This window comes from Bison bison, unplaced genomic scaffold, assembly GCF_000754665.1.
Source record: "Bison bison bison isolate TAMUID 2011002044 unplaced genomic scaffold, Bison_UMD1.0 scf7180017864056, whole genome shotgun sequence".
NCBI lineage: Eukaryota > Metazoa > Chordata > Mammalia > Artiodactyla > Bovidae > Bison > Bison bison.
The window spans coordinates 2,836,536-2,852,526 of NW_011494628.1; the positions used below are offsets into that span (position 1 = coordinate 2,836,536).

A 15,991-nucleotide genomic window follows, 5' to 3' on the forward strand; every position below is an offset into this window, starting at 1 on the left:
AGCCCACTAGGCTCCTCTGTCCCTGGGATTCTCCAGGCAAGAATATTGGAGTGGGTTGCCATTTCCTTCTCCAATGCATGAAAGTGAAAAGTTAAAGTGAAGTCGCTCAGTTGTGCCCGACTCTTGCGACCCATGGACTGGAGCCTACCCGGCTCCTCTGTCCATGGGATTTTCCAGGCAAGAGTACTGGAGTGGGGTGCCATTGCTTTCTCCGCAAACCGAGCTTAAAAGAACTTAAAACTCATCACCAGCAGATTTCTATTAATCATTTAAGTGCCATGTAATCCTGATATTTAGAAAGTTTTTCCAGATTGTAAAAAGGAAGGCATGTTCTACAGTTCACATTATAAGCAGAATATAATCTTCATGGGAAAACTAGACAAAACCCAAGTGCAAGAAAGGAGGATAATTTAATTTAAAATGGCAACCCACTCCAGTATTCTCGCCTGGAGAATCCGAGGAACAGAGGAGCCTGGTGGGCTGCCGTCTATGGGGTCACACAGAGTCGGACATGACTGAAGTGACTTAGTAGCAGCAGCATACTCATGTAAATCCAGTATAAAATAGCAATGGACAATATCTAGAACGATACAAAGTAATATTGGTAATGAGCAAATTGACTTAATTTTAGGAATACAGAGATGGTTAATAGTAGGCTAAGATATTTGTGGAAATTAACAGAGCAAAGAGAAAAAAATATCAGTAGATCTATAAAGGAAACTGCTAAAATTCAGTATAACTTATGATAAAGAATATTAGCATATTTGAAATAGAAAGTAATTTCTTTAACCTTATAAGGTTGTATATGGTACTGCACTTAACGGTGAAATGTGAGGCATTCTCTTTGAAGTTAGGGATATTATAAAAATGTCACTTCTACTCAGGAAAGAAACAAGTATGCTGTTTCTAATCTACGTTAACTGGAGGCCTTAAGTTGGCGGAATAAAACAATACAAACAAAAGATAAAAAAGGATTAGAAAGAAGAAACAAAACTGAAATTATTTGCAGATGTTCTGTGCTGACTGCTTGTACAGAAAAAAAAATGTACGAATTAGTTTCTAGAACAAGTAAGAAAATTCTGCAGTTGCTAGGTATAAGATCAGTGTATAAAAATCTGTTAGTGTAATTTGGAAAAAAATTTTATTTGTAGCTTTTAACAAAAACTTGAGCTACTTAGAAATTTAATAACACTGTACATGACCTTAGTGTTGAAAATTATTGCAGTTGATGTAAAAGTATAAAAGAACACTTCAGTATGTTGCATGATTTGTTACATTTATGTGATGGGAAACTCAGTATCATAATAATGTCATTCCTCTGCATACTAATAGATAATCCAATCAAAATAGATATTGTGAATGTGTGTGTATGTGAGCATGTGTGTTTAGTTGGACAAATTGGTTTTTGAAAAAGAGTAAGAAAACGGGGACTTACCTTAACCTGATGTTAAGACATTGCTTCCATATGTCTCTTTGACTGTAAAATCAGGCAGTAATAGTAATAGACCAAGGGACATATGGAAGTAATGGATACTTTACAAATAGATACATAGTTGTATAGAAACTTGAGTATGGATATTACAGGGAAGTCTCTGGAGGGAATAATGGACGTTAATGTCCATGTGGAAAATAATACAAGATTCTTATTTCACACCATGCATAAAAATAAAGTACAGGCAGAATACAGATCTAAATATGAAAAGCCAGTGTTTAAAGTTTTATTAAAAAATATAAAACAACAAATTAACATCAGTGTAGAAAGAATTTTAAAAATGTAGAGAGAACACAAGCCAAGTAGTGGAGAGAGCGCAAGCCAAATAGGAAAAGATTGATATATCTGGTTATATTAAAATTAAAAGTTCTATGTCCTAAGACACCATAAGCATTGTAAAAATGTAACTATAAGATATGTTGTGCATATAATTGACAGATATTTAGTGGATAGAATTTATAGAGAAACTTCACACGAATAAGGCAAAACAGCTCATTTGAAAAATGGTAAAGGTAGTATTTATAGAAAATTATTTCTTACATGTGCAAGGAGCCATGTACAAGACAATTTAATGTCTATGGATAGGAGAATGAGTAAATAAGCTATAGTATGCTATATGGGCTTCCCTGGTGGTTCAGACGGTAAAGAATCCTGCAGTGCAGGAGACCCAGGTTCAATCCCTGGGTCAAGAAGATCCCCTGGAGAAGGAAATGGCAACCCACTCCAGTATTCTTGCCTTGGAAATCCAATGGACAGAGGACCCTGGCGGGCTGCAGTCCATGGTGTTGCAAAAGAGTCAGACATGGCTTAGCGACTAAGCATGCCCCTATTATGTATTAAAATACTAAATGGGGATCTTAAGATCTACTAGACTACTTAGTCTTCAGAGAAAAGTGTCTTTGCTGTCTCCCTTTTATTCAAATTGAATTTTAGAGTTTTCTCATTCATTTATTTACTTAAGAGTAGCTTTTTGAATACAGGTAACATTTCTTTTTTCATATTTAGTGGTGTATAATATAGGTATTTTTCCCCTCCACCCTCAGAATTTAAACAAGCAAGCATACGATTTGGCAAAGGCTTTACTGAAGAGGACAGCTCAAGCTATTGAACCATATATTACGAATGTAAGTCTTCCTTGTCCAATTGGTTTTCAGAAAGAGTAGCCAAAATTTTAAAGACTGCTTGAAGCAGAATTTTGGCAAGTAGTACATACTTCAGGATTTTTATTTTTTTAATCATTAAGTGTATTTTCTTTCCCCTTCTTATTTAAAATTGTTATTGGTTAATATTTTCTAGATTACCTCTATCTTTTTGTTCATTTTCTTCTTTCAAATTGTGTAGCAACTAAAACAGTTTTTATTTTGGTTAGCAAACTATACTGTTTTATTGTTGGAAATTGAGTTAAATGTAATTAGATAAATCATATGGAACTTTTCATTATTCAGAGAAGTTGCTTACAGCTTTTTGGAAATTAAATTGATTTGTACAAGAAGAAGATATGAACTAATATCAAGACATAAAAATTGAAGGCAAGTATGAATGACAGCAATGTGGTGAAAGTTGCCTATCTTATTCTCCTTGGGATAGATTCCATATAAATCTACCTTTTCTGAGAATGGGAAAGAATTGCAGTGAAAAAGCCCTTTCATTATCATCTCAGGTCTACTTACTGAAGATTGACCTTCTTCTCTGTTTTCAGGAGAAATGTATTCTGTCTGTTAGGTTCACTGATAGAAGCTTGTTGAGGTTTTATTTTACCCCCACAGTTCTGGTGAGCTGCACAACTCTAGATGGCACCATTCACATTGTATTCCATGTGAATTGGTTCCATCCAATGGAGCAGATCCAGAACACAGTCTTGATGTTGGCCTCTGGAATTGTGTAGCAGGTCTGTCTCCACCCTGCCTTCCACTTTTATCCACATCTGAAAATGTAAAGTATGTAAATATGTCTTCTTGGAAAAATTTAAGAAGGAAAGTCTTTTGTAATTATGTATTTAATTTTCTAGAAGTTTATTGAATGAGATTTTTTTCTTGAAGCATACAAAATTTAATTTGGTATATAAAAATGTATCATGGAAATGGAACAATACCTTGGTAAATTCCAGTCTTCGTTGCTGGCTTACTGCTTAAATAGTTGTAAGCACGTGATGATTTGGAAAAATGTATTTGATTTATAAAGAAACTGTTTTGAAGAGTGAACTTTGAGAAACTGGAGACTTGAATTATGTAATCTGTCTGAATAGCTCCAGTAAGATTTCCAGGGAATTCTTAAATACTGATTTCTGCAAGTTTTGTGAGTGTTGTGTATTGGCTGGAATAAATTGCTTAGATTGAGTGGATTGAGTTCTTTTTGTATGACACAATGGCACTTGAAATCTGTAGAGCCACATTTAAGCCTTATTAAGTACTCTTATTAAGTACCCCTTCCCTTTTCCTTTGCTTCAAGTGCCTGTGAATGATTGTCTCCATGGATTTTAGATACACTAGGTGAGCTCCTCCTGGTGGTCACTTATTTAAGCTGATACTGCCAAGCCAGTTTTTTTAGGGAAACACTTTTTCTGATGCCGTTTTCTGGTACAAAAATAAGAAAATAACACTGTATACTATGTTGGTATGTTTTCTAGGATTGGGAAAATAAACATTTGATTGGGTAATAAAAAAAATATTTGGAATAGAATGAGGTGATTAGGTTCATTTTACTGTTCTCTCAACATCTGTGTATGTCTGAAAATATTTATGATAAAAGCTAAAAGAAAGATAAAAACACTTCTAATAATCCCAGATATATCAAGGTAAAAACATTTCCCTGTCACTTACACCTTATGTTTCCTGCTCTTAGTTCTTGCTACAGATAATAGACAGCCCACTCTACACTTTGTCTTTATCAGAAGCTGGGGATGGGGGCAGGAGGTACAGGATGAGTAGAATGGTCTGAGCACACCTTCAGTTCCATATTTATTCCAAGTACTCTGTCACTATTTTCTTCTCTCTCCCTGTTTGCCTTTTTTTCTTGTTCCCCTGCTTTATTCGATAGTTGGCTAATATGTCATTAAGAATTGCTTTTTTTCCCTTCTCCTGTTCTCCCTTCTAAATCTACTTAAGTTTTCTACTGCAGACCTATACAATTACATGTAAAATACTTTCTGGTGAGCTTAATTGTCTTGTGGGGTTTTAGTACAGTGTAAAAATCATTCTCAGTCTTTTTGGACTTGTACATGTAAAGCCACTGTTCATTTATCTTCCCAGTAGAGAACTAACAAGGAAAAATAGAGGTAGGCTATCAAGGTAATATAACCCCACTTCTGTCTCTTTTTTACTTGTGTCTTTTTTCACTCTCATGCATATAGACACATTGAAGTGTTTTTTTTTTTTATAGATAGTGATGTTTTTATATATAGAAGTTAAGAAGTCATGTTGGTGTTACGAGTTATTTTTTAAAATAGAATTTGTAATTTGACAACTCACAAAACTAAAAAGTACATGTACGTATTAAAAAGGTACAACAGTATCAAAAACAGAAAGTACATAGTGACAGTTCAAAAAATTCCCTATATGGATCACTTCTTGGTAATATTACTTTTTACCAGATCTTTTTAATGGCAGGTTTTAGGGGATGGCACAAAATTATTTTGTTGCATTGAAAAAATATGTTGTTTGTCTTGATATAGTTAAAATTTGGTTAAATTGCTTAATCTCACTTAGTGTCAGTTATTTTGTAACTAAAGTTGATCATCTAAATTTAAGGTAGAATTTCTTACCAGTGTTTAACTTATTCCCCTTACTTCTTTCATCAGGAGGCAGTTGTTATTTAACGTTATGTGAAAATTAGTTACCATTTGTAACAGAAAGACTCATGTTTTTTAGAGGGAGATACTTCAGTCAAATATGTATTTGCTTCTTCTGCTGAAGTATACACCTCAGGAAGTTGTTTTACTTATAGTTGTATCATAGTACCTGTTACACATCATTCATTCATTTAAACTGAATTTAAACTGTCAGGCATTGTACTAGGCTCTTGTTATACAGCGAAGACTGATTTGGAGATATGTGGAGATTGTAAGTGTCAAATAAATGTTTTTGATGAAATTTGTAAGAAGTTAAACGAGGCAATGTTTTTTTTCCCCCACTTCCATTTTCAAATGAGCTTTCCCAGACTGATGGAAGTTTTTCCCAGACTGATGATTTGAGCACCAAGGTGGCCAGATTGAAAAGAATTATCTTTTGTTAAGGAAAGCTATATTTATTTTTAAACAGGAGAAAGTTTTTGAATGGAAAAAAAAAAAGCCATTTTATCTTCAATTTGAATGAGAATTTAATCTTTGATGTCTTGAAATTCTTTTCACACAAAATTGATGAACATCACAGACAAACAACTTATTTTTAAAACCAATAAATAATAGTAGAATAGAATTTTTTATTTTCTTCCCTCATGGTTAGGTAGTGTGTACAGGTTCATAAGTCCAAAGAACTTCATTTAAAAACAACCCAAGAACTACAGGCCAGCAGAGAAGATGTTGAAATGGAAGTCTTTGACTGTACTTTCCAGATAGAAAACCTAATTAAGCCAAGTTGTATGTTAATTGTCACAGAAAGAAGAGATCAGAGCAGTTTGTATGATGTAGAGAATACTCAATGCCTTTTTCAAGGAGATAATATGTAGGATATTCTGTGGGTTAATTTTTTTACATCTTTGGAAGACTTTAAATAGATAGGAACTTGATCATTACGCCATGGGTTTTTTTTTTTTTTTACCATTTTCAGTAGTAATGTGATAAATGTTTTGAGTGTAGAAGGTAGTGCTGGCTGCTTATAGAAGAAATATGTTCACATTTGGATTTTCTTTTGTTTGTGTGTGCTTTTAATTGGAATTTAATTAGTGCTATAAACCTTTGTGTGGGTGTATATGTATATACACATTGTTTATCAGAATATAAAAGAAGATAAAAAGTATTAGACGTTGTTTTACATTGTAAATATAAAGTTACATATTTTAAAAGTGGCATTGGCTCCTACTATGAAGGTGTAAGGCTTTGTCTTCCATGCTGTGCTCTCCCATACTGCTGTGATGAACAAAATGTGATCCTTGCCCTTAAGAAATTTATCTAGTAGAGAAACTAAGACGTGTATGCAAATAACTGTGATACACAGTAAAATATGGTAAGTACCATAATGGGGAATAAAATGTGTTTGGTAAGTAGGATGTTTATTGATATGCTAATTGATAAATCAATAGAAATTTCTTGTCTTTTACTATGTATGAGATGAATTCTGTGTTTTATCTTTTTTGGTGACCTGTAGTGGTTTCCCACCTTCTGTTAGAAAACATTTTGATATGCCTGTTTTGACTTTGTATAGAATATTAATGAATTTAGTGAAATAATAAAATTTCAGGAAATTCACTTTATCCATGGTACTTCTATTAATAAATTTTTTTTCTCAAAAGTTTTTTAATCAGGTTCTGATGCTTGGGAAAACATCTATCAGCGATTTGTCAGAGCATGTCTTTGACTTAATTTTGGAGCTCTATAATATTGATAGTCATTTGCTGCTCTCAGTTTTACCCCAGCTTGAATTTAAATTGAAGGTAACTATTGTAAAAACATGGTTTTATCAACTAGATTAGCAAAAACCATTATTTGTGGCTTTTTAATCCTTCAGTGGTTTTAACTGAATGTTCTAAGTGTGATGGTGTATTACTGTTACTTATATACATGTTTGTGCCTTGGCTGTTTGTGTATTGCTAGTGGCTGTCATGGTGCCTAGCAGATTGAATCTGCTTATAATTAATGATTAGCAGGATGAAAGTTTTCCAGTTGATGTTTTCTGGGTTGTGACTAATTTTTTCGTTTCTAAGGCATAGTTTATAGTGGTTCCCCAGACCCTTTGATTGTGCCATAAAAATGGTTTAGAGTCTGTTATCCACATAGGGTGAAATATTTTTCTTTATGAGTGTTATCTTTGCTTGCCTAGCCTGTATCGAAAGTGCCTTTGCTTTTCAGATGACTTTCTAGAATCTATTGCCTTGGCATTAAATTATGCCATCAAATTGAGTTTCATTTGCAGGTTTTGGGCATATTTTTCTCTTTCAGATTGTTACATAAAGATTAAATAAATCTGGTTATAATTAATACTTTTTGATGAACCGCACTGTACCACCCAGAAAAATTGTTAAATGATTTATGTGTTGTTTCTTGTTTCTAAAATTTTGAATTTGTCTCTTTGAAAGCTACAGAATAATCTGTGTTGATAGTGTAATTACCCCCAAAATGCAGCAAATAATTATTTTATTCTGGGTATCTTTTTGATGTATTTGCCAACTGAGCCATTTGATTCACTAGCCTTCCTATGCCTCCTCTTTTCATATCACTAACAATTTTGATGAGGCTGAAGGCAGTCATACCTTTAATTATTTGTTGGCTTGATTTCATCTAATAAAAATATTAAATACTATAAGAAATAAAAGAATAGGAAATTAGCATTGCTGCTTCCAGCAGATTTAACATCCATTATGGGAGGGAGAGGAAAAATCCATATCTAATAAGAGGCTGGATATTATAAATATCATAAAAGATACAAACAGCATACAGTTAAAGCAAAGGGAACAGCATGTAGAAACACAGAGAGGTAGGAAGGTGCTGAGTGAATTTGCAGAACACGAATTACAGTTTTGTGGTTGCATAAAGTCAGTTTAAATCATCCTTGTCTGCCCATTAGAATCTTTACCTGTGGAGCCTTAAGAAACAGACATATGTGCAGGCATTAACCTAAATCAGAATTTCAGGCAGTGGAGTTCAGAGATGAGTTTTTGGTTAGCTGTTTTTATTTTTAAAAGCTTACAGGTCATTCTAATGTTCAGTCAGGTTTGAAATGTACTTTTTTGGAGGAATAGCGAAAGAAATAATAAAGAGGAGTCAGGTCATATCATAGTCTTTAAATGCTTGGCTTTGGCATTGGTTTAAAATTTTAAAAGAAATCTATACAGTGCCATCTAAGTAACTTGATTATTAATGCTTTGTAACAGTCTCACATTTTGTGTTTAAGTCTAGTATTGTGGCTAGCTCATTCATTTAAATGTTGTCATGTATTAGAGGCACCAAAATCAATAATGAAGTTTGATTTCTTATCTGCAGAGTACTGTGTTGTATGTATAACAGAGACTTTAGTTTTCTTATCTGTGAGGCTTCATCACATTGTTAAACACCATTAGGAATCTGCTGTATGTAGATGAACTGACTCTCCTTTTGGGAGATTTAGTGCTTATTGATTTCTACAAAGGGCTTAAACAGTCATACATAATTCTCTCTTTACTGTAGGCTTGGCCTCTGTCAGTGTCTATTCTTAAAAACCACAGATAGTTTTTCAAGGGTCCCAAGTTGGTTTGATGTGAATTAGTTTTTGATTTTGAATGGAAACAAGCCTCAATTGTAGGCCAAGCCATTAAGTGTTAATCAAACTTGGGGGTGAATTTTCATGTAGAGGAGTACTCCTTTAATGTAATTTGAGATGATTAGAGCATTGAAGATAACATTTAATTCTGTGAAAAATGAACATTTTTTTGTGTATAATTTTTCAACTGAAATTCATAGAAAGTTTTCAAGGTTTTTTAAGGGAAATAATGGGAAAAATTATTCTGAGTATATCTACCTCATGGTTGTAAAGCTGTGGTTGTGTTTTGTTTTAGAGCAATGATAATGAGGAACGTCTTCAAGTTGTTAAACTACTGGCAAAAATGTTTGGGGCAAAGGATTCAGAATTGGCTTCTCAAAACAAACCACTTTGGCAGTGTTACTTGGGCAGGTATATGATTTTGGTGTCCTATTTTAAAGTAATATGTGTTTATGTCTACTTATTAATTTAAAACATGGTAGGTTCATGGTAGCATCAAAAGACTTGAAAGATTCAGAGGTGATGACTCCTATTCTTATCCAATTTAACCCATCTGTTTTTGACCTGGGCAAAAGTCAGGTAGAGAATGACTCCATTTGGAGGATAGAAATTAGTGTTAAATTAATAAACTTGTGTATCAATTGTAAAAAAAAAAAAAAACAACGTGTATGCTTTTCAAAAAAAAATAAATAAATAAAACAACATCCACATTTAGGATTTTTTTGTAAATGAAGGATTTTGTATTTTGAAATTTTTGATGCTGATAGTGATTGGCCATGTTTACAAATTCCCCTTCTTTGTCTTCAGAAAAATTTTTTTTTTTAGTAATTTTTAAAAGATGATATATTTAAATAAAAAAAAAGATGATATGTTTAAATAGCCATCTTACAAAGTATTATAATCATGAAATGGAAGTGTATTATTACATAGCAGTGATTCATTCCAACTGCAAATACATCATTGTGAGATATAGCCCCTCCACAAAAAAAAAATTATATTTAGTTAGATTATTTGGAGATTTGTAAGGATAAGAGTATCCGTAGAATGGGTAAATAAATGATTGTGTATGTTTCCCCTACTAACCTCCTTTCTACATTTCTTATGAAATGAAGAATTGATAATCTGGGCTTTCTTGTATGCTTTTAATGATCTACAAACCTTCTGAAATTGGTTGCAAAATTTGAATGTGTTTGTGTATTTTTTTGTGTGAGGAATTTATTACTTTTCTAAAGATGTCCCTGATCTTGAATATATTAAAACCACTTCTCAGTGTCCTGGCTGAAACCTACTTTGACCTTGAGGATAGAGGAGGATTCCACCCCCCCACCCCCTCTTTTTTTATTATGCTTATAACAAATAATGCAGTTAAGTCATAAATAAGTAAATAAGATTGAATCTTATTCTATTTTCTTTGTATTGAAATATTTGCATTGTTACTGCCATTTTTCTTTCTATTTCACTACCAGAGCCATCAGTGATTATAATACATTTAATCTCTTCTGGACTTGTTTTTTCTAATTTGTTAAATGAAGAGATAAGCCTTTATACATTTAAGCGCTAAATTTTTTTTTGATTTCTTATTTCTTATGTAGCTCAATAATAATATTTAACAAGGCGTGTTAAACTGATAAATCTTAGCCCATTGTCATTTTGAGTTTGATTTCTGGATTTTTTCACCTTAATAATCAAGAGGGCACAATATTTTATGTTTAAATTATGCAACTACTAATAAAGTCAAAATGTATTTTATTTGATGTGTTAAAAACAAAAAATATAATTTTACGTAAAGACATTTAATATATCTTTAAATCAGGACTTGGATTCACCAGACCATTGTAGAATTTTAATTTAAATTTGTTACCTTTTTATTATATTGTAGTTTTTCCTTGTATTATTAATGGCATAAACAATCATATATTACCCATTTTAAGGAGCTAGAGTATTTATTTAAAGATGTCTTTTAATGGTTATATGGTACATGTTTAGTTGAGAAGGTAGAGTACATAGATTGAGTATTTAGATTCATATTACTCAGGAAACCATATGAGAATAAAGACTAGATTTTATGTAACTTTTTTTGAGTATACTTCATGAAGCATTTTGTTTCCCATAATATTAAGCTTTTATGAGTAATTTGTTACTCATTCAGTAGACTGCTATTTATCTTTTTGTTGCTAAATTTTGTCTCTTACGGTATTAGGTGGTATAAGATTGGGAAACTTTTTGATCTCTGAGAATTAAGACATCCAAAAATGTTGAATGGAAAATCTTGTTCTTCTTACTCAATGTATTTTTTTTTAATCTCTGTTTTGTACTTCATAATGAATTTAGGTATATTATAGGCTTTGAACATTGGTGGTTTAGAGATAACTAGACTATATGTTTCCTGATGGAGGAACATGATACTGTATCCAGTAGTTTTGCTTTAAAAAAAATGAACCTGAATATGATCAAATCTGTAGACCTGATTACTAATTTGCAGGCTTTAGGAGAGAGGGGAACCTGGTAGTTGACATCAGAATGATAAGATTAGTACAGTCTAAACTGTGAAAAGCCACTACACACATAAACACAAAACAGTTGGTTCACCAGGTTATAAGGGAAAAGAAAAAGAGAGGGGAAATATAAAAGTTAAAGATAGTTAACACATCAGCCAAAAAGTTTTAACTTTCCAGAGATGCATACTGAGATACCTACATTTTTATGTAAACATTTGATGTTAATATTTTAAATTTTTAATATTTTTTAATATTTTAATTAATTTTAATATTTAAAATTTTAATAATTAATTGAATCTTTAATATTTTGAAAACGTGAGAGTCATTAATTTAGTTGATGTTAGTGTAATGTTAGTTAATGTTAGTGTAAATAATTATGATGGTTAACTATAATAGATAGAAGTAATTATTGGCACAATTTTAAAGTCATAAAATAATACAGGGTTTAGTACAGGATCTGTGAAACATTTGTGAATGTTCTCTATTTAAGAAAGAATAATTTGAGGAAGAGTTCTCATTTCAATATGGGATTTAATAATGTATCCATGAACTATGTATATACTTAACACTTGCATAAGCATATATATTTGAAAGTATAATATTTATAGGAAAAATTTTGTCATTCCAGTTCTTATTTTTGAGCCAAATGTGTATTGTTTAAACATGCTGCCAAAAGTACATAGTTCTCACAGGAGATTGACCTAGTTTAATATAAAGGTTCCATAGCATTTGTACATACATAGTTTACAAATCTTTGTTAAGATATTCTTTTATGCTTTGAATTATGCTGTATAAAGTATTTTTTCTTTTAATTAGAGAAATAAATATAAATCAAGTGCAGATTGAACACATCTGTTTCTCTTATACTAAAGATTACTCTGTGCTTTTGTATTTTTTCAGGTTTAATGATATCCATGTACCAATCCGCCTGGAATGTGTGAAATTTGCTAGCCATTGTCTCATGAACCATCCTGATTTAGCAAAGGACTTAACAGGTAGTTTATACCCATAATGGCAAATATTCCTTGGTGCTCTTTGGAGAAAAAAAAAAGATAGGCTTTATGTATAGGACAAAAACCTTCTGTTTTGTACCTTTTTTGTGATTTTAGTGGGTGAAGTCTTCAAATTCACCATCATGGTAGTTACTCTCTGAAGCTGGAATTTTGCCTCCTAGTACATAGGCTACAATCACATACATAAAAAGTAGTGTTATCAGAGGCAGTGTTGGTTTCTTAATTTAAGAACAATTCTGAAAGTATTTCAGACATTCAGATTTGAATAGGTCTTGACTTTGAATACATTATAAGACTTCAGTGGTCTTTAATATTTTGAAAACTTATGTGAGAGTCATTAATTTATAAACTAACCATGCTTAATGGAGATAACTTTCCTGAAATCTGTAAATTCATAAGGTATTTCACTTTTTATAGTAATGGGAATATTATGTATCTGCTGCTAAGTCGCTTCAGTCGTGTCCGACTCTCTGCAACCCCATAGACGGCAGCCCACCAGGCTCTGCCGTCCCTGGGATTCTCCAGGCAAGAACACTGGAGTGGGTTGCCATTGCCTTCTCCATTGTGTGAAAGTGAAAGTGAAGTCGCTCAGTCGCGTCTGACTCCTAGCGACCCCATGGACTGCAGCCTACCAGGCTCCTCCATCCATGGGATTTTCTAGGCAAGAGTGCTGGAGTGGCTTGCCATTGCCTTCTCATTATGTATCTAACTGTTGCCAGATATGAAATCATGAAATAGTTCAGAAAATATAGATGAATATAGCAGCCACTGTCTTCCTCAGAAATGTTAGTATTTTGCTGTATTAGTTTAGGAGATTAAAAGAGAAAAAGAAAATACATTGTAGATACAGTTGAAACACTTTTCACAAGGGATTCTTTTTTCCTACTTTAAGTAACTTCTCTATTAAATTTGGTCTACAACCTGTTCATGTTTTTCTATGTTGCATGTGTATGTATCTATAAATTATATGTAGTATTCTTAAAGTGATTTAAAAATTTTATTGAAAATATATATTGAATTTGACATAGTTGAACTTATTCCTATGATCTTATTTTGTGTTTTCTGTTTTACACACCTATTCTTTGCTTCTCTTATTTCTGTTTTTCCTCTCATCTGCTCAGTGTATTTTCTTCTCTTTTTTCTGTTTTTATCCCCATGGGCCTGAAAGTTACATTCTCCTTCATGCTTTCACCGCATAGTTGACTAATTAAGTCTAAAGTTAATCAGAATACTAGCTTCTTTCTGAGCAATCAAGGACCCTTGAATACTTGAACTCTGAGCAGTCTCTTCCCCAACTTTCATATTATTGGTTATTATTATTGGGTTGGCCTTCAGGTTTTTAACATAAAAATAAAACACACACTTTGCATTTACCAAAAACTTTATTAAACTTTATATTCACTGTGAACTTTATTTAACTTCATATTCACTGTTTTGTTTCCCAACCTTCTACCATTTTTCAGGCAACTTCATAATTTCATCTTTTCAAAACTTTATCTTTTTGAGCAAACAACTGTTTCAGGTGCCTTTTACAGTCATCCACAGAATTGAAAATTTTTTTTTGTAAAGACTGAAATAAATGGAAAACCAAAGGTACAATGTCTGGTGAATAATGCAAGGAATCAGAACTTCCCAGCCAGTCTGTAACAGTTTTGGCCTGGTCATCAAGGAAGCATGCAGTCTTGCATTATCCTGATGGAAGACTGTGTTTTCTGTTGACTGATTCCAGATGCTTTTTGTTGAGTGCTGCTTTCAGTTGGTCTAATTGGGACCAGTACTTGTTGGGATTAATTATTTGGTTTTCTGGAAGGAGCTTATAATAAAGGACTCCCTTCCAGTTCCACCATATATACAGCATCACCTTTGGATGAAGACTGGCCTTTGGTGTCTTGTTCTGCGATTTCTTCTGTTCTGTATTATTGTACTGTATTATTGTATTGTATTATTGTATCCACTTTTCATTGCCTATCACACATACTGTCTTTCTCACTGTTTGAAATAATTCCATTTGGTAGAGAATGCTCAAGGAGGAGGAGCTTAGGACCTGGGCATTGGTTTTATGAGCTTTTACATTGTATTTGTTAACTGTTCATTTATTGAGTAGTAAATCCATTTACAATCATAAGCACTGTGTGTTGTTTATAGACATGGCTATATATGTTACTCCAGATCCGAACAACAAAATTATATCTTACTAGTCTTCTAATTAAAAAGCTGAATAATAATTTATGTTCACTTGTGGTGAAAGTGAAAATGAAGGTGCTCAGTCTTGTCCGATTCTTTGCAACCCCATGGACTATAGCCTGCCAGGCTCCTCCATCCATGGGATTTCCCAGGGAAGAATACTGGAATGGATTGCCATTTCCTTCTCCAGGGGATCTTCCCGACCCAGGCATCAAACCTGGGTGTCCTGCATTGCAGGCAGACTCTTTACCATCTGAGCCACCAGGGAATATATTCATTTATGGTACCTCTTCCTTAAGCCTAATATATCATTACTGAAGATTGTTCATTTTTTTTTTTCAGTTTTCTCAGTGCCAGATCTGAACTCCCATGTTTTTTGCTTTAATATTCTCCTCCAGTCTCTCATAATTGCTTAATGTTTCATTTCTTCTGTCATCCCTTTGGTCTTTCTTTTAGTTGAGTTAAGTGGAATTGTCTTATGCTCTTGCCTGTAATCCTGTTTTTTTGCTGCCATTAAATTAACTTAATCTTTCAATAACCTCACTAAGGGTTTGCTTAGTTAAGGGAGATAGAAACTTATATTCTCTAATCTTTTCCCAACAGAACCACTTGACTTGAATATTTTAACCATTAAAAAAAAAGTGAAATATTGATATACTTCTTGATTCATTTATGTGGCTTGTTGAATTAATGAGCCTAGGAACTCCTAAGTCATCCACCCTGCCCCATAGATGGGGAGGGGATTTACTACTCAGTTGCATGTAAACTACTGTATTTTGACTGAAGGACTAACCTTCCTTCCTTCTTCCTTCTCTTTCTTCCTTTCTGTCTCTCCTGCTACTAATATTTTTTGAAACATTAAACTTTCTACTTAGGTTTTGTTGTGGTTGTGGTTTACTTTCAAAGGTCTTATGCAATCTTTTAAGACATTTTAATTATCAAAGTTCCATTTTAATAAAATAAAATTTTATCTTTCAGAGTATCTTAAAGTGAGGTCACATGACCCTGAAGAAGCTATTAGGCATGATGTTATTGTGTCTATAGTTACAGCTGCTAAAAAAGATATTCTTCTGGTCAATGATCACTTACTTAATTTTGTGAGAGAGAGAACATTAGACAAACGGGTAAGTAGGAATAATAATTACTAGTAGGTTTGTATTTTGAATACTCGAAGTTTTAATAGAGTTTCACTTGCAAATATTGAGACTTAAATGAAATTAGCTCTTTTTTGGGGGGCAGCATTTTAATATCTAAAATAATGTTTATAAGAAGGTTTTACATTTTGTTACATTAAATTTTGTTCATATTATTTGTTCATCCTCAAATGGGACAGGTCTAAGTGGTAGATTAGTCAGATATTTAACCTGTACACTAATCTTAATAAGTGACTTTGTAAAGAACTCTGACACAACTTCT

The 15,991-nt window shown here is 32.8% G+C and overlaps 1 protein-coding gene across 4 annotated transcripts in view; it reads left to right on the plus strand.

The window, feature by feature from the left end:
* Nucleotides 1–15,991, plus strand: part of PDS5B (PDS5 cohesin associated factor B) — a 116,533-nt gene that overhangs the window by 11,291 nt on the left and 89,251 nt on the right. For all 4 annotated transcript variants that reach the window (XM_010835933.1, XM_010835931.1, XM_010835934.1 and 1 more), the window contains exons 6-10: nucleotides 2,536–2,616; nucleotides 6,938–7,078; nucleotides 9,176–9,291; nucleotides 12,279–12,373; nucleotides 15,554–15,699. In XM_010835933.1, the coding sequence (XP_010834235.1) occupies nucleotides 2,536–2,616; nucleotides 6,938–7,078; nucleotides 9,176–9,291; nucleotides 12,279–12,373; nucleotides 15,554–15,699 (579 nt within the window). The remainder of the gene's footprint in view (nucleotides 1–2,535; nucleotides 2,617–6,937; nucleotides 7,079–9,175; nucleotides 9,292–12,278; nucleotides 12,374–15,553; nucleotides 15,700–15,991) is intronic.